Source organism: Aspergillus foveolatus, assembly GCF_047715535.1.
Source record: "Aspergillus foveolatus strain CBS 279.81 unplaced genomic scaffold BDW70scaffold_25, whole genome shotgun sequence".
NCBI classification, from domain to species: Eukaryota; Fungi; Ascomycota; class Eurotiomycetes; order Eurotiales; family Aspergillaceae; genus Aspergillus; species Aspergillus foveolatus.
The window spans coordinates 355,640-379,117 of record NW_027396089.1 but is presented as its reverse complement, the minus strand read 5'-3'; the positions used below and the strand labels follow the sequence as shown (position 1 = coordinate 379,117).

The following is a 23,478-nucleotide window of genomic DNA, read 5'->3' as shown; positions in this document are numbered from 1 at the left end:
TCATGAGATCATGTCTTCTGGAACCGGCAGCGCTGCAGAACCAAAGCCAAAGCCAGAACCATGGGCTGGGCGGGTTCATTCAACCGGGCTTCCAACGAAGTCTGGGGTTGTCGATTCTTGAAAGGAGGTAATAATGATGATAATAATGAAGGGAACGGCAACAGGGACATAACCACTTTTTGTCCATAAAAATGTCTGCTCCGCAGCAATGGGGAGATCTTATAGTCCTACTTTTCAGATTTGAAGTTCTACCGTATCGGTCTCGGCTGTGCTGGGTCTCGACATACTCTTTGCAGCTACTGCTATCACTGACAGCCAAGTTCCGCTCGTCCATCTCCCCGTCTCCGCTTCCCCGTTCCACCTCCGCGGCGCTCGCCCTCAGCCAAAGAATAATTAACCACACAAAAAGGGCAGAGACAAAACCCGCCACCCACTCCGAGTGTCCGGGCAATGATCGCCTATCCGAAGCTCTGACTCCCAATTATTTGCCTTGACTAAGACCGTGCTTCCAGAGCTTCCTTCTTCCTCGGCCCAACCGAGGGTACTTATACTTCCGTATCTCTCCGCTTCAAACCTGGGGAAATTCCACCTTGTGAACGTCCGATATCGTTGCCGTCCTCGTGACTCTTTTTCAGTCCTTCTTTTTTCTTTTGGATTGTTCTTTCTTTTCTTTCTTTTGTAGTCTGTACAGTGTTGAAACGCGCAAGCTTGTTACGTCCCAATTGGAAAAACCACAATAGACTATACACATTTTTTTGAGTTACAATGTCTGCTAAAGGAGGAGATGGCAAGAAGCCGGCCTCGCCGGCTGTCAATCTGATCGGTAGGTCTCTGTGTCTGTATTCCGATTTACTCAGTACTAATTTCGTATAGCTGGTGGTGGAGCCGGTATGATGGAGGCTCTTGTATGCCATCCTTTGGGTACGGAACATCCAATTCAGGCGCGCAATCGTAAGCGTTAACAAAAAGTCTAGACACCATCAAGGTCCGAATGCAACTCTCGCGGCGATCCACGGCACCTGGTGTAAGTTCCCAAGCCCTTCTCGAAGTCGGAGCGCAGTAACTCATTTAATTGCAGGTCAAGCCTCGTGGTTTCGTGAAAACCGGTGTCGAGATTGTCAAGAAGGAAACCGCCCTCGGTCTATACAAGGGTCTCGGAGCCGTCTTGGGCGGTATCATCCCTAAGATGGCCATCCGATTCACCTCCTACGAGCAATACAAGCAGTTGCTCGCGGATAAGAACACCGGTGCTGTCTCCAGCAAAGCCACATTCCTCGGTACGCCGCCTCCCCCAACCGCGCTTTATACAGTTATCGTAGGTGCAGCCTTAATACTAACGAATAATGAACAGCCGGTCTCGCCGCAGGTGTAACGGAAGCCGTCGCCGTCGTAAACCCCATGGAAGTCATTAAGATCCGCCTGCAAGCGCAACACCACTCCCTCGCCGACCCCCTTGACGCTCCCAAATACCGCTCCGCCCCGCACGCTCTCTTCACCGTCATCAAGGAAGAGGGATTCATGGCCCTCTACCGCGGTGTCTCCCTGACGGCTCTCCGCCAGGGTACAAACCAAGCCGCCAACTTCACAGCTTACACGGAACTCAAGGCCTTCCTGCAACGCAGCCAGCCCGAATACAGCAACTCTCAGCTTCCTAGCTATCAGACAACCGTTATCGGTCTGATTTCTGGTGCTGTCGGCCCCTTCTCCAATGCACCCATCGACACTATCAAGACTCGTCTGCAGAAGACGAGAGCCGAGCCTGGTCAGAGCGCCGTGAGCAGAATCATGACGATCGCCAAGGACATGTTCAAGCAGGAGGGAGCTAGTGCGTTCTACAAGGGTATCACGCCGCGTGTCATGCGTGTTGCACCCGGACAGGCCGTCACATTCACGGTGTACGAATTCTTGAAGGGGAAGCTGGAGGCGTCGAACTGGGCATTTGTAGGCGGAAAATATGAGGAATAAATCCTCTGATACCTCACCGTCTCCATCTGTTTTGGTGGAAGTTCCTCTCAGCTTCTGGTCCTGGTCTTAGTCCTAGCCCTGGCCCTGACTGACTGGCTGGCTGGCTGGCTGGAAAAGCATTTCATACAGTAGATATATCCCTTGGGCATTGTTGGTGGCGTTCATTGTCCTATCTTGATCCTGTCTATATTGTCATATTATATTATACTCTTATGTCTGGCACCGGTCCTCTACTTCCAATGCCGTGTATGGAGTGTCTAATTCGGAGTCTTGTCCTGTCTTGACTCTCGATCGAACCTGAATGGCCTTAGATTTTAGAGCTGGATTGTATATAACACTCAATGGATTGCATTCTGCATTATGTCGTGTCTCAATTACATAACGTTTTGATATGAATAACGATGAGCCCTGGCTTATGCCCTACGGCGGGAGGCAAAACAGTGGCTTCGTACAGAGACATTTATAGCATATGCTAGTAAGGCACCCCAAGCCTACAAGACCCTGGATATCAGATCCCATACAAAGGAAAGCCGCTCCCGCGAGCACAAGCTTCCCCGATGGATACTTGGCCCGACTCGTAGCCGCCCGTACAGGCCACGGAGACTTTACGGCATACCACCAACGCTTCGGCCACACAGGGCTACCTGGAAAGCTGCTCCTGTGGCAAGGCAAAGATCCCAATACACTTCTTCTTCTGTCCATACACCAGAAAACGGTGGAAGGATAGACGGAGATGTATAAAGGATGGCCCGTCAAAAACAATAGACTGGCTCCTAAGTACAGCTGCCGGGGAAGAATTCAGCCGTATCGTACAAGAATCATCCTTCTTTAAGGATATATGCCCGAACTGGGCCCGCCGGAGCGCTTGATAGTGCAACAGTCTACACATCTACCTGGATAAAGGGCTGCAGCCCTCAGAAGACCTGGCCAGGGTAGTGCTGGGTGCTTCTCCCGCTCATTTCCAACATATATTGTCCATAGTTGCTGCTTCAAACCTGTATTTAGCTAGTTTTAGGGAGTTCTATTTAGACGGCACGTCCAGATGCCCCCTGGGAGGCCGCAGATCACGTGGGCCCCGTGATCCGCCGAGTGACGTTAAATAATAAAATCAAATCAAATCAAATCAATCAAACCAAACCAAACCTCTCTATGTATGTATATAGAGAGATTGAAGAGATATCTATCGTCAATGAGATAGACAATCAATCGTCATATGGCGTCCGATCCTTAGTAGGCTAAGTTCGTGTAGTTGATACAGTTTCATTCTGTCCTTCCCGCTTTTAGCATTCACAAGACGTTTAGTATCAGACTACACGCGATCGCTATGTAGATGTTGGTGACCACTTTTGCACAATCTATAGCTAATTTGCGTACATCGCGGTGGTGAGGCTTGGCGCTTATGCAGATTATTATATAAGCTAACTTTTATGCTTATGCTTATGCTTACCCTAACGCTCCGCCAGGTCGTAGTGGCACTCTTTGGGTCACACTTCTGCTCCTCATATAGCGAATGGCCGCGTTGAACCAGGGAAGGAGATTAAAACGTCGATCCAAAGCAACAAATAGGAGCAATGGATAGGATCATGCTGCGGAGCAGGTAAGAACTTTCATGTAAGGCTAAAGGTAAGCAGCTCAATTACAACTGGCCAAACGCTCATCAAGCGTTCTTGCCGTTCGTTCAAGAAAGCCGGAAAGCCTGAAACCCAAAGCTTGTGACAATTGGCATTTTTGACAGTAAGTCTTTGTCTTGTGGGTATAAATATGAGTTCTCAGCTAACGTCCGCTAGTGAGTAGACAGGACTTGTTCCGAGGCGGAGCGAGATCTGTTTTGAATGAATAGGGACGTGATATCCTTTCTAATACGGTGTACGTGCCTGCGAAGGCAGTGCAGCCTTGGTATACTAGAGCGGTCGCCAACCAGGAGCTGCAGATTACAGCATTTCCGGTTGATCCAGGGTATGCCCCTTTCTGCAAAAGGTTAACGTGACTGACCGCGAATAGCCTGTCCAGAGTGACTTGAGCAACTACTCTGCCAGTCACTTCCAGTTACTCGGGCTTGAGAACCTACCCGTCACCATTAGAAGTGCTCAGGTAATTTCTTTTTCTTGGAACTGCTCGAGGCTTTCAGATGCAAAAATCAAGAGGAAATGCGGATTTCTTCTCGGAAAGCTCTAGCATGATCCCCTGCTTTGGTATCGCCGCAAGTTGATGCACTCAGTCGTCTGCGGTTGATTCAATATGGGTGGCCACCATTTAGGTGGTCTAGGAAAAGTTGTCAGGGCCATTCAACATCCAGAGGCTTCGGAGCAACCACTCTCTGAACATAAAATTGTCATAGACATGATCTATACGCTGGCTTTGATTCGCTCTACTTGAAATTTCGGAGTAGGCCTAGACGGACCGCCTCGCATATCATCCTGGATGGTATTGAAAGGACACAGACCACTCTCTTGAGTGGCGGATTATTCTTCAAAGACCATCAATTGTGGTAAAAGGTAGGGACGCAACCGAAGGCTACCCGGCATACCCCCATCATGGACTTCGACGTTACAGCCGCGAATGCAATGAGCCTACGAGCTATGGAAGGTGTTGCTCACCGGGCCCGAATATTCAATCGCTACTCAAGTGGGGCGATAGTCGAGTAGCTGGCCAGGAACAGGTTTTGAGGTTTTGAATCCAGAGGTCCACAAAACGCCAGATGTTTTGTTCTGGGAATATTTCTCGTGGACCAGAATAATGCACAAGTGATCAAAGAGAGCGATTATGGAGCTCCTAAAGAAGCGGCTATTTTGCTATACACCTACATTATCTGAGCAAGAGATGGCCAGAGTAGAATATTGTTACTCAAGATGAAATGATCCAAGCATTGGGTGAGTGTCGCCACTCTCTCCTGGTCTACAATATTTCTGACTGAGATATGACGATGGCATCGATTAGCCTTTCATATGCTGGCGATCCAGCTGTCTCCATCGGCAAGACTCTAGGCTAGTACATCGCCCTTTACATCTTTGAGATAACAACGCATAACCGCAGCTTAGTGGTTTCGACTTGAGTCCTAATATTTGACCCTAGCAAGATAGTTCTTAGTATGATAGTGAAACGTTGCTCACTGTGACTGGAATTATCCTCGCTAACAGTGTTCAATCTCAGCAGTGCTTAGCTACTTCTCCTTCTATCTTTTGTCTTGGGCTAAGAATCCTCAACAAACACATTCAGTCAAGGTAAGTTGTGTTGAACAACCGGTTCCCAGTATCAGTGGTTCCCTTGCCAGTATACTTATTTGCTGACAGGCGAAGCGCGACAACAGTAAGCTCCGTGGAACGTGCGACGGCGCGAAGTTGACTACGGCCTCTAACTGCCTGGTCCTGGATAACGCCAGCAACGATGATGATACGGACTGATCCATCCATCTCTCGAATACGTTGCACGAACTGGGCCACTGACTTGCCACTGTTTATCACGGAGTCGACCAAGATCACAGTAACAATACCCTCGATGTATTCTTTTTTGAAGTCTGTCGGTTCCTTGACATCGTGGAATCGAGCCTTGGGGAAGACATTGAAGATGCCAGAAGCCATGGGCTGCCCACCCCGCATCAGCGGCACGATCAAGGTTCGCTCCTCGTCGAGTAGTTGGTATCCGGCAATAACGTTTCCCTGAGGATGACGTATGGTTAACTCCTCAGTACCAATGAGCTCAACTAGGTATTGGGTGGCTAGATAACGCCCAGCGTTCTCATGGGCCTCCTGCAGGGACGGTCCGCGGATACTGTCATCTCGCATTGGAGTGCTCAACAACTTAGCGGTGTGACTATCCGTAGCGTGGTGAAGTCGTATGCCACCAGGTCGCCCGTGCGGTTGGAAGATCTCATCCAAGAACGATTTCTCCGTGAGGTTGGCGACAGGCAGCCTAGTGGTATCTAACAGCGGCGGCGACGTGTTGTTTGGCAGCAAAACCTGACGAGCTTGCAAACCATTATCCTTTATCTCAGTCAACAGTTTGAGCTTCATGCTCTTGCTCCGGCTTTGCTGCTCGCCGACCACAACGATGGGCTTGCGAGCAGCCCTCATCATTGGCAGGTCGAGAGGGCTATCTCCAAACGCCCAAGTATATGCCGCGTGAACACTCGCTGCGCGGGTGATCAGGCACTCTTTCACCGAAGGGGTAACGACAAAACCGTCTTTGAGTCGGCCCCCGCCCACGACCTTCACTACATGAGAGAGGCCTGCTTTTTCTATAATCTTCTGCCACACACGGTGTAGTCCGCAGGTCACAATGACAGAACAAACGTGGCGGTATCTTTCTGCCTGGCGCAGAAGCAAGGACATTCCCGGATAAAGGCGCGTGTGTGAAGCAATCTCTTCACAGATAGCCTCAAATTCATCGTCGTTGGTTGACTCCTCGTACATTAACATAGCTTGTCTAAATGCGGTATACGAATACCCCAACGGCCCTTGGAACAGCGCGCTCAACGGATCCTTTTTTGCCTCCCTTGGTCTCGTGGATCTTCCAGAAGCGTGTGCCCGTATCAACCGCGGCCAGTGTCTTATCAGCATCGAAGAAAAGAACAGTCTGCAGCTCATCGTAGCTTGGAGAAATGTATTTGTCAAAAATCTGCTCGGCAACGAATCTGTTATGGTTCTCATCATGACACTGGAAGTCACGAATCAAGCTCGCTAGCTTGCTCTTCAGATTCGGGTAGATGGTCGCGAAGAGAATGTTATTTTCACGACAAAGGTTATGGATTTCCTGAATTTCGGTCTCTTGCCAGCGACGCAAATGTTGAATTGACACATTCAAGCGCGCCCTTTTGGTATCTTCCGCCCGTTGCTTCGCCGTCACTTCCAGAGGTGCGTTGACGTACAGGATATGCGTATAAGTCGCCAGGTCGGCCTGAGAGCAAACCCTCGACGCCTGTTCTTTTTTTTCGTCATCCCAGAACATGTAATGCCCGGTCACAATCCCGGTCTTGCCAGTCTGGGCGCAGGCTGACTTGATGGCATCGATTGCGTATTTGCGCCAGTGGTCCTGTTGGTACTCGTCCAGCTCCTTAAATTTGTCAAGCCCATCAGGGGCCACTTTGCTGATTTCCTTGGACCCTTCAAAGAACTCGAAATCCGTTTCGCCGAGCTCCTGCTTGAGTTGATCCATGATATATGACTTACCGCAGCCGGGCAAGCCATAAAGCCCTATCACTCGGGGAGCAGCTAGGGCGGCCGCGTTCGCGGGAACAGAGCTGTTGACAGGCTCGGATGTGGTCCTCGGCTCCATCTTGGAAGTTGAATTCAAGTCCACTGTGGAGTCTTAGGCAGGTGGCGCTGAGGTAGTCAGGGCAAGAACTGCACAGTGCAAGGCGATGACAGATACGGCGTAGAAAGTCAGGTCAATTGGTTGACCCTGCAAGAGGTAGAACAGAAGTTGACCGCAGTGGAAGGATATGGTATCCAAGGCCTTGCAATGTAATTATATAGGGGATGAGAACAGAGGATGATCACAGTGTAAGCTCTCCTCTGGTTAAACAAAGCAGCCATGTTTGCCTACATTGTCCGGGAAGGATAGTCTTTGACCACCTTGCGTTGACTTAAGGTTTTACAGAGGGCGAGCTATGGTTCAGCTCATTCTAGAATATAGTGGAAGTTCAATGAAAATGTTGGTTTGTTTTATGGAAATCGAATCGTGAATTCATATTACCCTTTGAAAATAGAGCCTTCTAGACGGCAAACGACCAGATATGTCATTGGAGCTCACTACTACAGACACTACAGATCTAATTTAGTTGCCAGCCCAGATCAATGGACCTCGATTGGTTAAGTATGGTCATTCTGCATCAATCTCAGTAGGTATACTGTTACATCCAGAAGATCACAGCCACAGCCAGAGGCAGCCCATCATGGAAGAACAGGCAGAATCCACAAGAGTCTTGCACAGACTCTCCTAAACTCCTTCATCGGGATCCCGTGTCTCAGCGCAACTTCATCCACTTTCGCCCTCTTTCTCGGGTTAACCACCTCCCTCACGGACCTCCAATCGTGTTTCCCAGCGCAATATGCCGCCACGCGATAGAATCCCCACCGTGACGTGAATTTGCTCAGCATATAAATCTTTGCGAGTCCATTATATGTCCGTGACCAGGATGGCTGAAAAGGAATTGAGAATCCGTCGTGTCGGGCGCGGAATAAAGTGAATAGTATGTCTGAGGTCTCGCTGAGTCGGCCTAAGGGCGTCGTTGCCTTGCGCCGCTCCAAGAGCTCTTCGGCTAGGCGGCTTTTATGCCAGGCAAGTTCCGGTTTGCGGGAGAGGCCAAGGACAGTATGCCATCTTTGGAGGAAGGTGGACATTCTGGGATTGTCCATTGGCGTTTTAGGTTGGTTGAATTTAATCTGGACTTTTGTGACTGAGTCCTGTTAGATGGAAGACACTCCAGGTAATGTAGATGACAGCTTCTTACCAAATTTATCTTAGGTTTTTCCGTCAAGTCATCATGGATTGTGAGAAGTGGTAGGAGTAAACCAGCTAGGAGCTAATGTCCCATATGGGGAGATGCAAACGGCCCAGATCCTGTACCTCCAGTAAGTAAGCAGTATCTATACGAAGCACAAACCGTCCTAGCACTTGACTTTGCTTAATATCACCATCTTAGTATACAATCTAGATGTCCATCCAACAGCAAGCACAACTATATGACCGTGCACAATAGCCTCGCACCATGAGGACACGAATGGTAAACTCCCGCGAGATAGGAGAGCCAGTGGGTGTTTGGAACGGCATCGCGACAGCACCAACGTTTCAATTTTCTATTGGCCATCTACTCGTGCAGCTGGAAGGTAGCAATAGAAATAAGGAAACTTTCAGACTCATCACTATTTATACGTAGTAGTTTGTATAGATGCGAGTCATGTGATATGGCGTTGAGGCCACCCAGCGGTGAGTAAATAGACCGACCAACGAACCAACAACAGTCCCTTGACAGGTCATATTGGTATCGCATTTCTGTACCCCCGGACGGCAGATCTGTCCTGACGCATTCAATATGCAGTCTGGAATCTCAGGTGCGTTTCTCCCCCGCTGCATGCTTCAGACAAAGTGCCGGCAATGAAGCCAACTCCGCCCCGCCATCCCCAACACTGAAGTTCCAGCATAAGCCCGAGCAGCCACACTATGCATATCATGAGTTTACCTGACTGAATATAGTCTCGCAAGAGCTCCACGATGCCTTCTCCCGCTTCGCGTCTGATACATCCATCTTCTGCCTCCCCGTGACAATCACCGCGGAGCGCCTAACCCCGCTTTCGACGCTCCCCTTCTCCGGCTTTGGAGAGAACGCGTTCTACGCGTCACTGTCACAGCTATCTTCTGTGTTGGAGCCAAAGACGCCTATTTACCTGTTAATCCGCCGGACTGGCTCTAATCTCATTGCCTTAACCTACATTCCCTCCAACGCGGGGGTGCGTGCAAAGACTCTCTTCGCGTCTACACGGGCGACGCTGGTGAGGGAATTGGGAAGCGAGAAGTTCAGTGAGACAATCTTCGCTACAGACGAGGAGGAAGTCATCGGAGAGAATGCATGGAAAGAGCGGGAGGCAGAGAAGAACGGGACTTCCACTGGCGGTTATAGAAGGGAGGATCTAATGGGAGAAAAGGAAAGGGAGTTGGAAGCTGTGCGGAGGGCGGAGGAGGCTGCAAGGAGTGGGACCCCAGGGAGGGATATTGGAATCGGTGGGACGTTTGCAAGAGGTCCTTCTAGGATGAAGATTGAAATGCAAGTGGACGAGGATGCGAAGAGTGCTCTAGGGGGGCTGCAGCAGGGCGGACTCGTGCAGGTGGTGAGTTTGGCAAGATAAATTCAATTGCGGTGTGAGTTGATCAAAAGCTAATGTTGTTCTAATAACAGGCCATTGACGTTTCAACGGAGACATTCAAGCTCACTGCGGCTGAGTCTGGGGTTGACGCCAATTCCGTCCAGAATCACATCTCTGTTTCCTCACCGAGATACACGTTCTACCACTATCCCGACTCCGACGCTATCATCTTCATCTATACCTGCCCATCAGGCTCGTCAATCAAGGAGCGGATGCTGTACGCTAGTTCCCGGATGCATGCGCTCCAGGTGGCGGAAGAACAGGGTCTGAAGATTCTGAAAAAGGTACGGCGGCTTGACGAATGACAGACCGGGAACTAACAAAGAAATGGCAGATTGAGGCCGGGGCGCCCGACGAAGTTACAGGCGAACGCCTTCATGAAGAAGTGAACCCCCCACAGAACAACGGTCTCAGGCAAGGGTTCGCAAAGCCCAGACGCCCGGGGAGGTAGATGTTGACCGCCGCTCTCTAGCAAGTCCTGGAGAATTGATCCGGGCTTCAACGTAAGAGGTATCCGTACACATATATCCGTAGCCAAAGATTCATTGCCATTCTTAGATGTCATCAGTAACCGCTGGCAAAGAGCAGCGATAATACCAGCCAGGGCCCGCCAGCTCTCCGCACCAAGGACCAAGTTGCGTATGCAGGTCGAACCGCCTCATCAATGATTCCGGAAACTCTTTTTTTGATAGAATAAATCCGTCCTTGAACTTCCCAAGTTTATAATCTTCGGACATCCGTCTCGGTCTTTCTCTAGGCGCGTACATTCGAAGCAGTAGAACGCATCACTGATTCCCTCGCCACCACAAACGATACACTTGTTCTGGTAGTTGCCGAAGGAGCATTCGTCGCAGATGCGGACCAGGGTTGTAGGACGCACGTAGGAGTCACACACGGGACACTTCCCATCACATTTGTCGCAGAGACGGCCAATGGAGATGCCAGGTTGCTTGCGGCACATAACGAGATCGGGATGATGGCGCGACATGTTGCTGAAAAGCGGTCGAACGGAGTGCGAAAAGGGAGTTGAGCTCGAGAGCGAAGGCCTGAGTTTGAAGGGCACTGAAAATAAATATAACCCGGAAGCGACAAGTCTTGAGCAACCGGTCGAAGCTGGTGGAAAGCGAAAGAGAGCTCGGAGAGAAGCTGGGAACGGCATGACCTTTTTCAAGTTTCTGCCGGCGGTGGTTGGTCCGTGCACGGGAGTCTGGCTTTGCGGCTCTATCGCGACAGCATGTCTCCGATTCACATATGTGATACTATTACTCTTGCTTCTCCGAATTAGACGCGTCTCATCTATCGCACAATATTCAATATTAGTGCTTTGCATATTTGCTTGCCATTGCCCAATATTCTGCATCCATTTAATATTCTGCATCCATTTGTCATCGGTCTCAGACCCGGCCATAACCAGACAGACTCACGCCCGCCATGGCAGAAGGGTAAGCATTTTCTTTCCTTGATCTTACTGTCGCATATTCCGGAGCTAATTGAGCTTTGCCATAGGACGCTAGCTTCTGCGGTAATTGTTCCGGAACAAGAAAATCGCGTCTCCTCCCCAGAATCAGGACTCAAGCGAAGACAATCCTCGACTACCGATCTCGAGTCGGACATCAAGCGTCGCCGTCTCAGCACCCAGAACGACGACCAAGATTCAGAAGAACCTCCGGCGCGCAGACAATCATCGCCGAAACAAGAAGTTCAGGACACAGAGCGAAAACGCAACCGCCGAGATGAGGAACGGAAACGTGGACAGCGATTATTCGGTTCTCTGCTAGGAACGCTCTCACAGACTTCCAATTCTGCGGCGCAACGGCGGAGAGCTGATATTGAGCGGAAGCAGCAGGATAAGCTCAAGCTGCAAGATGAGGAGTATGGGGAGCTGAAGAAGAAAAGGCGGGAGGAGCGGTTGGCTACGCGCAAAAAGGAGCAGAAGTCATACGAGAAGGAGATGGTGAGTTTCTACTATGCCTGACTGCCGACGACTTGCTAATTGATACTCGGTTTTCTAGATGCATACTCGCCACGAGAACCTTTTGGCGATGGCTCACTTTCTGAAAACAAAGTCGGAGCCTGTATTGGTATGGTCATTATACCGAATTGTCTGTTTGATTTTCTAACCGATTCAATAGTACTATAAACCATGGCAGCTGCGGCCTGAAGAGGAAGATATCATACGGGATCAGGTACGGGAAGCTGAGGCCACAATCGCACGAGAAGTGGAGGAATTCGATGCACGCAAGGCACAAGAAAACCAGCCAGAGACCGAAAGGCAGGATCAGCCTGAAGAAGCTCAGGAGAAACTGGAGCAACAAGAGCCCAGTCAAGATGCGCAAAACGACGAGGCAAAGGAACAGAAGGAGACAGTACAAGCTGAGCCAAGCCATGAGGAGGAGCCAAAAGAAACTAAGCCTGACGGCCCCTTCACCGAGGCCGTATCAGCCAGCTCACATCAAGTTGATGACCATCGAGGAGCAGAAGATGATGGAGGCGAGGTAGTTGAAGATAACGAAGATACGGTGATCTATTAGTTATTTACAATATCAAGTTGGCCATCTACTTCTGGTCCCGATGGTGGCCAATTATGTACAACACAATCATGATTATTGAGGAGGCGGTTAACGAGGGCCGAGGCAACTCGGAGGATTGACATCAGACCCCAAAATACTCCCAGGTCCACGACCTCCTATCCTTACATATTAAAAAAAACCTTTTCAAAGATACTTAGGCAAATCGTCCCCTCGATCAAATTATCCTCTATCTAGCCCTCAAATTACAGAGAGGAAGCCCGACTTCACGTGACGGGAGAGGGGTTCTAAAGACCTTCTCACTCCAGAAAACCATCGACATCGATACAATCCAATTGATCTGCCTTGTCCTTTGTTCTTTCCTGTATTCGTTTTAATAGGCTTTGGCCCATTAAACAAAATCCTGCCGTTTGACAACCATGGCAGTGGACAAAACCAGAGTTTCGGGAGACTCCCGGGTCGAACATCGCTCAGCGTTTGTGAAGGGGAAAACATACGGTATGAGGATTTCCTCATCCTTGCGATGCATTATTGAGCTCGTGCACTTCTTGCGTGTTCTCCTTGCTCACCCAACGCCGAGACGTGCTTATGCAATGGTCTAACAAACAATTCGTTGACTATATATCTAGGCTACCTCCATAGCCAGCCGCCATCAGGTCAATACAAAGGCACCGTAGTCTTGGTATTCACATCGACTTCGCCCGCTATACTCTTTCAAATCCAATACTGACGCAAAATCCTGCTCTGTCTCAGCTCCATGGCTTCCCAGACCTGTCGATGGGTTGGAGATACCAGATTCCGCTATTTGTTAACAAAGGCTACCGAGTCATTGCTCCAGATTGTCTTGGATATGGACGAACGGTACACTAGGCCATCCATTTCAGAGACATTCTAAGCAAGCAGCTGACGGGATTACTATTCTTCAACCAGGACGCCCCAGCGGATCTAGCGGCGTACTCACACAAGAACTGCGCCGACGATATCAAAGAACTAGCCAATCAACTTGGCGCATCGAAGATCATCCTGGGAGGCCATGACTGGTATGTCCGCGCTTTACACACCGCATTACTAGAACTAACGTTCTAACCCACCGGGTAAAGGGGCGCCTTCCTCGCCTACCGGGTCGCCCTCTGGCACCCAACTCTAATCACGCACCTCTTCACGGTGTGTGTGCCATATAGCCCGCCCTACAAGAAATACATGACACTTGAAGACATGGTTTCTAAAGTGGCGCCACATTTCAGGTACCAGCTGCACTTCGTTAGCGGGGAGATTGAAGAGGCTGTGAAGAGTAAAGAGGACCATAAACAGTTCCTGATTTCACTTTATGGCGGGAAGACGCAGGAGAAAATGCCTGCCTTTGATGTCCATAAGGGTGTAGATTTGGAGAAGATGAGAAGCGTGAAGATGAGTTGGTTGTTGGAGGAGGAGGTTAGTATCTACCCACCTTACCTGGGCGGTTGGTTCGGGGGAAGTCTTGTTGTTTGGTCTTAGAGGCTCTGACATGACCTATTCACAGGAAATGGAATACTACGCCTGGGAATTCGCCCGCCATGGGCTTCGTGGACCTCGTATGCTCTTTCTCGCTTTTTTCCCTTTTATTCTCATGGCACAAACTTAACAAAATTCGCAGTAAACTGGTACCGCACCCGCAAGATAAACTATGACGACGAGCTCTCTCTACAGAAAGGAACAATTGACATCCCAGTCCTCTTTATTCAAGCACTCAAGGACGCTGCCCTCCCGCCGCACTTGGGCAAGGGGATGGGGAAGGCTATACCGCAGCTGACGACAAAGCAGGTTAATGCCTCGCACTGGGCGCTCTGGGAAAAGCCGGCAGAGGTTAATCAGGCTTTAGAGGCTTGGTTCAATGAGGTTGTTGAAGGAGGTAGCAGGGTGACCAAGCTGTGATCTACCTCTCTTTGTTGAGTGATTCGCTGGAGAGCCTGCTTTGTGATGTAGGCTCTAGATATATATACGTGGGGAGATTTACTTATATTTATCATAATGGAATAACTATGACATAAAGACAGCATGATCGCAAGACAGAGGGCAAGCAGTTTAGTTCTCCAGCACCTGCGTCTCAACACGACATCCAATCTTCTCAAGTCGGTCAAGGTACTCCTGGCCCAAGGTCGCCGGCGTAACGATACCCCCTCCCGAGACCCTCTTCAACTTCTCCTCATTCTCCAAAATCACCATAGCTGCCTCGGCCATGAGCACGCCCGTGAAGTGATACATTGACGATCCCGCATACTTCAACTTCCCCAAAACACGCTTCGGCGTGTCCTGGTCCGGAGTGGCGATGGCGCGGTACTCGCATCGGTCATTACGGCCGCTTTCCGTGGTTGGCCCGCTGCCAGGCGCGTAGATGACTTTCTTAACGAGCCATCGGACCGGTGCCAAGAGCAAGAAAGCCGTTCCTACCAGGAAGGCGTAATTCCACAATATACCAATAAATGTGTTGCGGACGTTGAGGAACTGGCGGAAGTAGAATCTGGGGCCGTAGAGTTCCGGCATCAAGGTGCTGCTGCGGTGAACGATAGTCATGTCGCAAAAGTCCGTTGGCGACTTAGTGAGCGTGCCTAGGTCACGAACAGTTCGGACACCGAGGATCCGCGCCACAAAGGACTCAGATGGAATGTCCTTTGGTGGCGGGGAGGCTGCAAGGGAGAACGGCTTTGTCGATTCGAGGAGATGAGATCCAGAGAAGTCCTCTATACAGGTTAAGATAGAAGCCAGGGTACCACCGCTCGCGCCAGAGGATCTATGTATGTGTTAGTAATAACAACGCGGATGGTATAGAAGGTAGCATACTTGAACTCGTAGATGGAGCCGGTGACCTCTTTAGTTTGACAGGACATCTTCTCTCTGACTTCCTTGACCAGGGCATAAGCCAACATGTCTGCAGGTGCGCTTTCGATACCGACACAGTGAATTATCTACTCCGATTAGACGATCGTTATACATGAGTATTTGGAGGTTATTTACAATGGCACCGTTCGACTTCGCTGTTTCGTGATATTTGTCGACTGTCTGCTTGACCCATGGCGTCTCGCCAGTCCTGCAGCAATTAGCCGATGCAGTAATTTTTCCAGGTTGAAACTTACGCATCGACATAGTGGGTGCCGGCATTCGCGCAAGCCTCGACGACAGGGGTCGAGTATATGTGATAAGGACCAACGCAGTTGATAATGAGCTTCGCTCTCTCTGCGAGAGAGCGCAATTCCTCCTTATTGAGTTGGACAGAGATGATCTCTATGGACGCATCAGCAGGGGTGCTTCACAAGTACCAGTACATAGTCTTACCTGGATGCAAGCGATCAGGGTTGAGCTTCTTCAACTCCTGAGCGACGCCCTCAATCTTCTTGGTTGAACGCCCTGCCAGCGCCCATTTCAGGTTTGTGGGAAGATGAGTGACGATATGCTCTGCGCAGTACTTCCCAGTATACCCAGTAGGGCCGAGGACCACGATATCGAATTCCCTGCTAGACTCCATATCGCCTGTGTGAAGCCGGGACTGTAACCCTGAATGGGCTTGTGGAGAACGGAGGTTGTTCAACAAGGCCACGTCCGGTACCACTTACGTACCAGGTCAAAGAAACTGAAAGATGTAAAGAACTTAACACTTCACTAAAATCAAATTAAGCGAAGCAGCTTTGGCAATGGACGAAAGATGCGACTACGAGCCTTATAATTAAGGGGATCTGGCAGCCGCGGCTCGGATACGTCATGGCATGCGCTCGTATGCTGCTTAAGGCTTGGTCCGCGGTAAAGTATCACAGATTTGACATGCACTTTTCTGGACTCTAGGCGATGTGATCAGGCGTAAATAGAGTGATAATCTATGGTAATAACCTACAGCCATATTGGCTCTGTACTTGGACATCTTCAGTCCGCAACCATGACTTGTCAGCGAAAAACACTAGCCAGGCTTTGAACTTGCTTATCTAAGAAACCACGCCAGTAATTTCTGCACTTTTTTGCCTTTTCTGACCGCCTGCTGCTTAAGAGGCTTTGTATGATATTGAGGTCGCCCTTGTCCCCGACATTTGAAATGATCTTTTCAGACACAAGATAAGACTCGAATCAAAGAAGGCGTAGCGGTTGAGTTATTCTTCTCCATTCTATCTTACCTGCTGCGTTAATTGAAGAGGCTCACTGTAAACGTACTGTAAAAGTTAAGGTAATATATCACGTGATGCCAAGTCCAAGCCCTAAGCGAGCGCACCCACAACTGATCTCACCTCACTTGAAAGCGTTGGTCTCGATTTCGAACTTCCCGCACTGTTCCCATCTTCGACCTCAACAGCCGCACAGAGACAAGATGACCAAGCGCACTAAGAGTGAGTATAGCCAGGGAATTTTTGTTGACCTTTTGAACAGAAAAATTGAAAACAGAAGCTGACTTGGTTCGCAGAGGTCGGTATCACCGGTAAATATGGTACCAGGTATGCTTTAGCCAGAAACCCTCCCACGACTCCGGATTGAATCGAGCACGGCTTTTTTCGTTCACATCACGGCGAAACTTGGCGCTTCGATAATCGAAACAGCAAGCGATTGGACATTTGATTGACTCATGGTTCGACAATAGATACGGTGCCTCCCTGCGTAAGCAGGTGAAGAAGATGGAAGTGTCCCAGCACGCCCGCTACGTCTGCACCTTCTGCGGAAAGAACACCGTCAAGCGCCAGGCTGTTGGCATCTGGGAGTGCAAGGGCTGCAAGAAGACCATTGCCGGTGGTGCCTACACCGTCTCGTAAGTCGACACTTTCTCGCCCTCAGTCCGACAGCTCATCTCGGCAACAACGGCATTTCGCTCGATGGATATACTAACATGGGTTTCAACTCAGCACCCCCGCCGCCGCTGCTACCCGCTCCACCATCCGTCGTCTCAGGGAAATCGCGGAGGTCTAAATGTGATGATGGGATTTCTTTCTGTTTCGGTTAATTTAAAAAATGAGACAAATACAATGGATTGTCATGAACGCATCCTCGTCACGGATTTCCGCCCTCGGTGTTGATGGCGTCGTCTGCCTCATCGAATTCAATTTTTTCACATAGACATGAATACCACCGACGATTTCAGATCGCGTTGCCTAGTTCAAACTGTCGATCTGCTCTGAAATAGCAGCATCGTTTTGCTTCGTATGCCGGTTCTTCGCTTGTGCTTCTGGCACCTGATCGTGTCTTCTGACTAATGCCAGGGACATGTGAGGATCATGGGGCCGGAATTAGATTCACGTACGCGCTCGAAAACCGGAAAATAAGAGTAACAATAGTCTATAACTTTACTGGTGCTTTTTGGTTCGAAGTCGATGTCGACGATTATTCATTCACTGTCAAAAACGGTGCTTTTGCTACGTGTATTGTTGCAGACTGATCGTCTGCTAGGTCGCCACGTTATCGAAACGATTCAGTCCAAAGATTGGTAGATATAAAGAGGGGTCACCCCTTCTGAGCACACTGCAGGAACATTTATATCGCACGTCAACCAAGGCTCGAGCGCCGTGTCTGTATTTGCCAGGGCCAACAGGATTAAATCGGAGGGCGGTGATACTCGCCTTGCGTTAGGTCACGTTGGCAGCCAGACTGTTTCGGGTTAGACAAGGACTTGCTGACCTTCAAAATCCCCACATCTCTCGTCGACTCCTACTACTTCTCTCTCTCTCCCTCCTTTCCTTCTTCATCCTCTCCTCATTCATTTTTGATAGCTGTCCTTCATGCCTTCTCTCAGCTCCTCTTCATACAGCTCTATCGTATCCCCGTCCGTTAATGTCCGACACCTGTATTGTGTGCTTAGGAGACCTTGGCGAAAGCGCCAGCGATCCTCTTGCCGCCCCGGTGCCAAGACCTGACCTTGAACCGGACGGCAAGGCACCTGATATCTCTACCAAGGCAGATGGCTCCGATAAAAGTGAGGATAGCTTTATCGCTCAGTTACTCCCCTGCGGCCATATTTTACACAACAACTGCTTGAAACCCTGGGTCGAACGAGCCAACAGCTGCCCGATATGCCGCCGTACCTTCAATGAAGTGGAGCTGAGTGACCGGGTCGGAGGTAGGGAGATTCTATCCCAGCCTGTTTAATCTTGTATGATGTGCGCCAGACTGGGTGCTAACGTATCGTGTATAGGCCCAGTGATATCCTCCTACGCCGTTGAAGACCGTGTTCAGGTGGCGGATGTCGATCCGTCCATGGTCGTCGAATATATAGATGATGATGTCTCCGATTTCCAGCCCTGCCCTATCTGCGGCGACTCTGAAAACGAGGAAGTGCTTCTTCTCTGTGACGGCTGCGATGTACCGACACATATATACTGCGTGGGACTTGATGAGGTACCAGCGGGTCCCTGGTACTGTTCCCGATGTGAGACCCAACGTCCCATCGGACTATCTTCTGATGCAGTTGATAGACCGTCCCATGTACAAACTCGGCGGCGCCACCGTACCAGGGCCCAGCAACGGAGGGTGCTGAGTAGGAGCCAAATCAACTCCCTGCACTGGGCACGTGTTTGGCAATCAGTTTGGGACAATCTTAACATAGACTTGGATTTCCCCTTCGATGATGATCGAGCTATCGAGCGCGCGTTGCAGCAACAACGCCGCGAGGAAGCTAACCAGAGAGAGTTCCGCACCTGGCAGCGCCGTTTTGAAGTCGCGGAGCGGCAAGGTGGAAGGAATCGTTTCAGAGACACTGCTGCTCTTCTTGACATTGAGGCACCTCGACCATCACGACCGCGAGCGCCGAGAGCGCCAACACCTGAACCGGAGTCGCTAGAGGAGATGAGGGCGTGGAACGCCTTTGAACGTGCCCGTGAGATTGAGAACAACCCGAGCGCTGCACGAAAACGTAAAGAGCCGACAATGTCCCCTTCTCCGGAGCCTGCTGAACCTGCACGCAAGCTGAAACGACCCCGCACCCGTAGAGCCGAAGATCTCGCGGCATTGGCGGTGCAGAATGGCGAGTCATCTAGGAGTGCTACTGCCCAGGCATCTGCTCGTCTTAATGCCGACAACTCTAGCGAGCCGAGCTTTCTTTCATCATTATTGAAGGAGGTCGAAGATGCGTCAACGCCACAAAGTGTCAACTCGTACGGCCCTTCAGCTCACGTCTCCGCCGAGCAAAGTACTCCAGGTCTTTCGTCACCTTCTATCTCGCCCGTTCCTTCTAGTCAATCGTCCCCGCGGCTATCTTCTACCACCCCGCCTCCACACTCCGGAAGCCGGCCAATATCACCAATGCAGCTTACCCCACCACGCGAAGTGTCGTCTCCCACATTCTCTCCGGAAGTGTCACCAGCTAGTTCTCACAAGGAAGATAAAGAAGAAACGCCCTCGCGCTCTCGCCCTCGCCGAATACCTCGAGCGGCGCATATCGTTAGGGCGGTAAGGTCGAACGAGAGTTCACCAGCTCGCATTGGTTTATCCCTAGAGGTAAAATCTGACATCCAAAAACTCGTCAGCGCGGCGCTCAAACCGCACTACCGGTCGAAGGTTGTCTCCAAGGAGGAGTACACCGACATCAATCGAAACATCTCTCGGAAATTGTATGAACATGCTCTGGGATTAGACTCATTAGAGTCAACCACGAAGGCTCGCTTGGAAGCCAAAGCTAAAGAAGAGGTGCATAAGGCGGTCGAAGCTCTCCGGCAGAGCAGGGTCAGGGCAAACGGTTCTGATGACAGCTCATGATGATTCTTGGTGCATATAGCGGCGCTCTCTAGCAATCTTGTTCTCTTTTGTATCCATCTGGGCAGGCGTGTACTTAGCGGGTGCATTTATGCTAGTCCAGTTTCATGCAGGAAGCCATATCACCCTCCTGTTTATCACTCTACTTTTTAATGGGAATATAATCTAGGGTGCTAGCCCTTGGCACGTTCACTAGTTTGATTTCTATAGCTTCTACAATCTTTCGTAATGTCGTAAAAGCTCGCCGAACCCACCCACCAGACTGGACCCGAGTCCACCTGGCACCTGCCCGATGCGGCCTCGGATCTGATATTGCTAACTCCGACCGAGTCCGACAGCATGTAATAAGCGCTAAGCAGAAGGCAGCAGGCTAGCAGACTGCAACCTTACAGCGGACCCTGCCAGGGTTCCTGCTAAGCTGACTCAGAGATGCCATGCGAAGCCGCCTGGCCACATGTCGCTCAAAGCCTCCGTTATCTGCAGGAATCAGGTACAAGGGGCTGGAAGGTCGGGCCCGTGCCGGTTTGCCGTACTATAACCATCTGTACATTGTCCCTTTCGCAATTTCAAGCTCCTGTGGTTGAGAATGCCCGGGTCTGCTTAATCTGCTTATTCAGCTTATTCAGCGGCTCTGTGACGGATTTAGTGATTAGTCCAGTCGGACGTGATGGTGGTCCGTTACCGACCTGGACTCAGTTCCGACTTTTCGATTCCATACTGTACTCAGTCTTATACTGATACGCCTTTTGCATAGATTTATGTTTACGCACAAAACCTATCAGTCGGATCAGAATTCAAGATTTAATACTGCCAGTAGCGATCGAAACAACCCCACGGGCCATCTAGCCCCAGAAACCAAACAACGTACACTAGGTACGTTAGACAATGACTTCATCATGACCGTCGGACTCGGTAAATTGAAGCTCTGCGATCTCCCGAACGAGACCCACGAAGAGAAAGCTAAGATACGCAAGTGGGCCGTTCCGCTGATAAATTTTCTTCTGCCAACCAATGAACTGCCGTCGACTCATCATGGCTTCCAGAATCTTTCCTGGCTAGTCTGATTTGACGTAGATAGCTGGATCAGGTGCTAGGCCTGCGGATGCCATGCCTGATGCGCTTAGGATGTGACTCGGATAACCGGCATAGCGCAATAGCACTAGACTATGAGTGCACCCAACATGTTGCATGTGCTGTCAGCGGCAGACGGAGGGCGGGGTTGGAACTGTCCGATCATCTGCGAAGAATCTCGATGTCGAATCATGAATGGACTTTAGAAGGTGTTTGGCTCGGAGTTTAGAGCGGTACAATCTTTTCTGTGTCCACGCGATGGGGCTTGCGCCTCCTGGGAGAAGGTGGATGCCAGGTGGAATTATAAATCCAAACTGCCTAAGGCCCACTTGTCAAGGGTTTGCAATACAAGTATATTAATGGCGTTTAGCAACTTTTCTCTGCCCCTTTGACTGTAGCGGCTGTTTATTTTTCTTCGACTTTCCTTGGGGAGCGTGCTTAACACATCACTTCAGTATACCCTCTATATATTTCGCCTATAATCCTACTCGAACTAGCGGATAGCTACCGGGCGATGAGTGATATCAACAACCTCCACCCAGTCCACCCAGGTGATGGACCCGGGCACGATGTGCCGTCTTCCAGCACAACTCTACGTTCAGAATCCCGTTCCAGCCTAGGTTACGGTGAGAAGGCCATGCAGTCTTCGCCTGATAGAGTTTCTGAGAAACGAGAAGACTGTGATCTCGAAAGTGGCAACCATGACGCACAAAAGACATCAGCCGATGAAAAGCCGAAGGAACAGGAGTCCAAGGATCCCAATCTGATCGAGTGGAATGGACCTGACGACCCTGAGAACCCGCAGAACATGCCCCATTGGAGGAAATGGGTCATCACAATGACCATGTCCTCGATGACAATGTGGCTCACTTTTGCAAGTAGTGTGTTCTCGACGGCGACGCTTGTGACGGCGCAGCAGTTCGGCGTATCTACAGAGGTTATGGTCCTCGCAACCAGTTTAGTGGTGTTTGGGTTTGCTGCTGGCCCTTTGGTCTGGTCACCTATGTCGGAGCTGTATGGCCGGAAATACCCCCTGTTTCTTGGATATGCTCTGTTCGCCATCTTCCAAATTCCTGTCGCCGTGGCCAAGAACGTGCAGACTATTCTCGTGTGTCGGTTTTTGATGGGGTTTCTGGGGTGCTCGCCTCTGGCTGTTGTTGGAGGTGCGATGGCAGACTTTTGGGATCCTGTTGATCGCGCCATTGCAATTGCGCTGTTTTCAGCAGCTACCTTCGTTGGACCCGTGCTCGGTGAGTTTTGATACTCTTCATTCCCTGAGAATTTCTGACTGACGGCTATCTCTCCAGGTCCAATTGTTGGCGGCTTTCTCACTGATTCCTATCTCGGCTGGCGGTGGACTGCTTGGATCACTCTGATTGCCTCCGGATCGTTTGGCGCCATCGCCTGGTTTGTAGTGCCCGAAACGTATCACCTGGTGCTCCTTCAGCGGCGCGCTGCCAAACTTCGTAAGGAGACTGGCAATCAAGATCTGTATGCTTTTCTCGATCACCACAGGCCGACCTTTGGGGACATCGTCCGCAAATACCTGTTCCGTCCCGTCCAGATGCTCATGCTCGAGCCCATTCTCATCCTGATCACTCTCTACCTTGCACTCGTGTACGGAATCCTCTACCTTTTCTTCGAAGCCTATCCCGTTTCGTTCCAAGAGGAGCGCGGGTGGACCAACGGGGGTATTGCTGGTCTCCCGTTCATCGGGATCATGATTGGAGTGCTCTGCGGCGTGGCCCTCATCGTCTGGCAAACCAAGACTCGCTTTGCCCATAAGCTCGCCAAGCACGGCAGAGTTATCCCTGAAGAACGTCTGGTCCCCATGATGGTCGCCTCCGTACTCCTGCCTGGTGGGCTTTTCTGGTTTGGCTGGACGTCCAGTCCGAACGTGCACTGGCTGGCTCAGGTCGCCGCTGGTGTTCCTATCGGAGCCGGTATCCTCGTGATCTTCATGCAGGGCCTCAACTACATCATTGATGTGTACATGATGTTTGCAAATTCTGCAATTGCGGCCAACACTCTGATTCGAAGCTCCCTAGGTGGTGCTTTCCCACTCTTCGCAACACAAATGTATCATAGGCTGGGCGTGCCATGGGCGTCCAGTCTGCTCGGGTTCATCACCGTTGCAATGATTCCTATCCCCATCGTCTTCTATATCTATGGCAAAAAGATTAGGGCGCTCAGCAAGTTCTCACCTAATTTCTAGCCGCGTCCTTGCAGCATTGGTTAGCATTTATGGCGTCGACGACTGTGCATAGTGGTTTTGCATTAAAAAGCGGTCTCTCAGCGTTCAGTACTAGATATAGAATGTAATTAGCATACAGACAATTAATCAAAAGTGAATTTTCATTTCA

General features: G+C 50.3%; 10 protein-coding genes across 10 annotated transcripts; 6 read left to right on the top strand and 4 right to left on the bottom strand.

Annotated features, from left to right (window-relative positions):
- The first annotated feature begins 630 nt into the window (after nucleotides 1–630).
- On the top strand, nucleotides 631–2,070 carry BDW70DRAFT_54793 (putative succinate:fumarate antiporter (Acr1)). The gene is made up of 5 exons (XM_073744261.1): nucleotides 631–823; nucleotides 874–921; nucleotides 975–1,024; nucleotides 1,079–1,277; nucleotides 1,352–2,070. The coding sequence occupies exons 1-5, from the start codon at nucleotides 766–768 to the stop codon at nucleotides 1,963–1,965; spliced, it is 969 nt and encodes a 322-aa protein (XP_073595889.1). The 5' UTR covers nucleotides 631–765; the 3' UTR covers nucleotides 1,966–2,070.
- Nucleotides 2,071–5,177: 3,107 nt separating this feature from the next.
- BDW70DRAFT_160232 (uracil phosphoribosyltransferase-domain-containing protein) lies at nucleotides 5,178–7,236 on the bottom strand (the record flags this gene model as incomplete). Its single annotated transcript, XM_073740807.1, has 2 exons — nucleotides 5,178–6,365; nucleotides 6,409–7,236. 2 exons carry the CDS (start codon nucleotides 7,234–7,236, stop codon nucleotides 5,178–5,180), a joined length of 2,016 nt encoding a protein of 671 aa, XP_073595888.1.
- Nucleotides 7,237–7,713: 477 nt separating this feature from the next.
- Nucleotides 7,714–8,640, bottom strand: BDW70DRAFT_136723 (uncharacterized protein). Its single transcript, XM_073736910.1, has 2 exons — nucleotides 8,414–8,640; nucleotides 7,714–8,359 (listed from the first exon to the last, which is right to left on the bottom strand). The coding sequence occupies exon 2, from the start codon at nucleotides 8,316–8,318 to the stop codon at nucleotides 7,854–7,856; it is 465 nt and encodes a 154-aa protein (XP_073595887.1). The 5' UTR covers nucleotides 8,319–8,359; nucleotides 8,414–8,640; the 3' UTR covers nucleotides 7,714–7,853.
- A 355-nt stretch (nucleotides 8,641–8,995) lies between these two features.
- Nucleotides 8,996–10,275, top strand: BDW70DRAFT_160231 (twinfilin; the record flags this gene model as incomplete). The annotated part of the gene is made up of 4 exons (XM_073740806.1): nucleotides 8,996–9,014; nucleotides 9,157–9,788; nucleotides 9,857–10,108; nucleotides 10,159–10,275. 4 exons carry the CDS (start codon nucleotides 8,996–8,998, stop codon nucleotides 10,273–10,275), a joined length of 1,020 nt encoding a protein of 339 aa, XP_073595886.1.
- A 210-nt stretch (nucleotides 10,276–10,485) lies between these two features.
- On the bottom strand, nucleotides 10,486–10,812 carry BDW70DRAFT_150491 (PHF5 family protein; the record flags this gene model as incomplete). Its single annotated transcript, XM_073739166.1, has 1 exon — nucleotides 10,486–10,812. One exon carries the CDS (start codon nucleotides 10,810–10,812, stop codon nucleotides 10,486–10,488), a length of 327 nt encoding a protein of 108 aa, XP_073595885.1.
- A 1,681-nt stretch (nucleotides 10,813–12,493) lies between these two features.
- BDW70DRAFT_54759 (alpha/beta fold hydrolase) lies at nucleotides 12,494–14,380 on the top strand. The gene is made up of 7 exons (XM_073744260.1): nucleotides 12,494–12,850; nucleotides 12,982–13,034; nucleotides 13,106–13,213; nucleotides 13,283–13,392; nucleotides 13,453–13,783; nucleotides 13,872–13,923; nucleotides 13,986–14,380. Exons 1-7 carry the CDS (start codon nucleotides 12,772–12,774, stop codon nucleotides 14,261–14,263), a joined length of 1,011 nt encoding a protein of 336 aa, XP_073595884.1. The 5' UTR covers nucleotides 12,494–12,771; the 3' UTR covers nucleotides 14,264–14,380.
- Nucleotides 14,381–14,411: 31 nt separating this feature from the next.
- On the bottom strand, nucleotides 14,412–16,390 carry BDW70DRAFT_136719 (uncharacterized protein; the record flags this gene model as incomplete). Its single annotated transcript, XM_073736909.1, has 5 exons — nucleotides 15,662–16,390; nucleotides 15,463–15,610; nucleotides 15,344–15,416; nucleotides 15,170–15,294; nucleotides 14,412–15,119 (listed from the first exon to the last, which is right to left on the bottom strand). The coding sequence occupies exons 1-5, from the start codon at nucleotides 15,849–15,851 to the stop codon at nucleotides 14,414–14,416; spliced, it is 1,242 nt and encodes a 413-aa protein (XP_073595883.1). The 5' UTR covers nucleotides 15,852–16,390.
- A 289-nt stretch (nucleotides 16,391–16,679) lies between these two features.
- On the top strand, nucleotides 16,680–17,269 carry BDW70DRAFT_150488 (60S ribosomal protein eL43; the record flags this gene model as incomplete). Its single annotated transcript, XM_073739165.1, has 4 exons — nucleotides 16,680–16,698; nucleotides 16,773–16,803; nucleotides 16,947–17,111; nucleotides 17,206–17,269. 4 exons carry the CDS (start codon nucleotides 16,680–16,682, stop codon nucleotides 17,267–17,269), a joined length of 279 nt encoding a protein of 92 aa, XP_073595882.1.
- A 459-nt stretch (nucleotides 17,270–17,728) lies between these two features.
- BDW70DRAFT_54739 (putative PHD and RING finger domain protein) lies at nucleotides 17,729–20,132 on the top strand. The gene is made up of 2 exons (XM_073744259.1): nucleotides 17,729–18,413; nucleotides 18,489–20,132. Exons 1-2 carry the CDS (start codon nucleotides 18,128–18,130, stop codon nucleotides 20,045–20,047), a joined length of 1,845 nt encoding a protein of 614 aa, XP_073595881.1. The 5' UTR covers nucleotides 17,729–18,127; the 3' UTR covers nucleotides 20,048–20,132.
- Nucleotides 20,133–21,359: 1,227 nt separating this feature from the next.
- On the top strand, nucleotides 21,360–23,473 carry BDW70DRAFT_136711 (MFS transporter). Its single transcript, XM_073736908.1, has 2 exons — nucleotides 21,360–22,365; nucleotides 22,423–23,473. Exons 1-2 carry the CDS (start codon nucleotides 21,630–21,632, stop codon nucleotides 23,328–23,330), a joined length of 1,644 nt encoding a protein of 547 aa, XP_073595880.1. The 5' UTR covers nucleotides 21,360–21,629; the 3' UTR covers nucleotides 23,331–23,473.
- The last annotated feature ends 5 nt before the right edge of the window (nucleotides 23,474–23,478 follow it).

What these genes read in the sequence shown, in the direction of transcription:
- BDW70DRAFT_54793 (XM_073744261.1), top strand. Translation starts at nt 766, where the DNA reads ATGTCTGCTAAAGGAGGAGATGGCAAGAAGCCGGCCTCGCCGGCTGTC. An exon ending in GGCGATCCACGGCACCTGGT is followed by an intron (nt 1,025 to 1,078) that starts GTAAGTTCCCAA and finishes ATTTAATTGCAG; the next exon opens with GTCAAGCCTCGTGGTTTCGT. An exon ending in CAGCAAAGCCACATTCCTCG is followed by an intron (nt 1,278 to 1,351) that starts GTACGCCGCCTC and finishes AATAATGAACAG; the next exon opens with CCGGTCTCGCCGCAGGTGTA.
- BDW70DRAFT_136723 (XM_073736910.1), bottom strand. Translation starts at nt 8,318, where the DNA reads ATGGACAATCCCAGAATGTCCACCTTCCTCCAAAGATGGCATACTGTC.
- BDW70DRAFT_54759 (XM_073744260.1), top strand. Translation starts at nt 12,772, where the DNA reads ATGGCAGTGGACAAAACCAGAGTTTCGGGAGACTCCCGGGTCGAACAT. An exon ending in ATCCTGGGAGGCCATGACTG is followed by an intron (nt 13,393 to 13,452) that starts GTATGTCCGCGC and finishes CACCGGGTAAAG; the next exon opens with GGGCGCCTTCCTCGCCTACC. An exon ending in CCATGGGCTTCGTGGACCTC is followed by an intron (nt 13,924 to 13,985) that starts GTATGCTCTTTC and finishes CAAAATTCGCAG; the next exon opens with TAAACTGGTACCGCACCCGC.
- BDW70DRAFT_54739 (XM_073744259.1), top strand. Translation starts at nt 18,128, where the DNA reads ATGTCCGACACCTGTATTGTGTGCTTAGGAGACCTTGGCGAAAGCGCC. An exon ending in GCTGAGTGACCGGGTCGGAG is followed by an intron (nt 18,414 to 18,488) that starts GTAGGGAGATTC and finishes TATCGTGTATAG; the next exon opens with GCCCAGTGATATCCTCCTAC.
- BDW70DRAFT_136711 (XM_073736908.1), top strand. Translation starts at nt 21,630, where the DNA reads ATGAGTGATATCAACAACCTCCACCCAGTCCACCCAGGTGATGGACCC. An exon ending in CTTCGTTGGACCCGTGCTCG is followed by an intron (nt 22,366 to 22,422) that starts GTGAGTTTTGAT and finishes CTATCTCTCCAG; the next exon opens with GTCCAATTGTTGGCGGCTTT.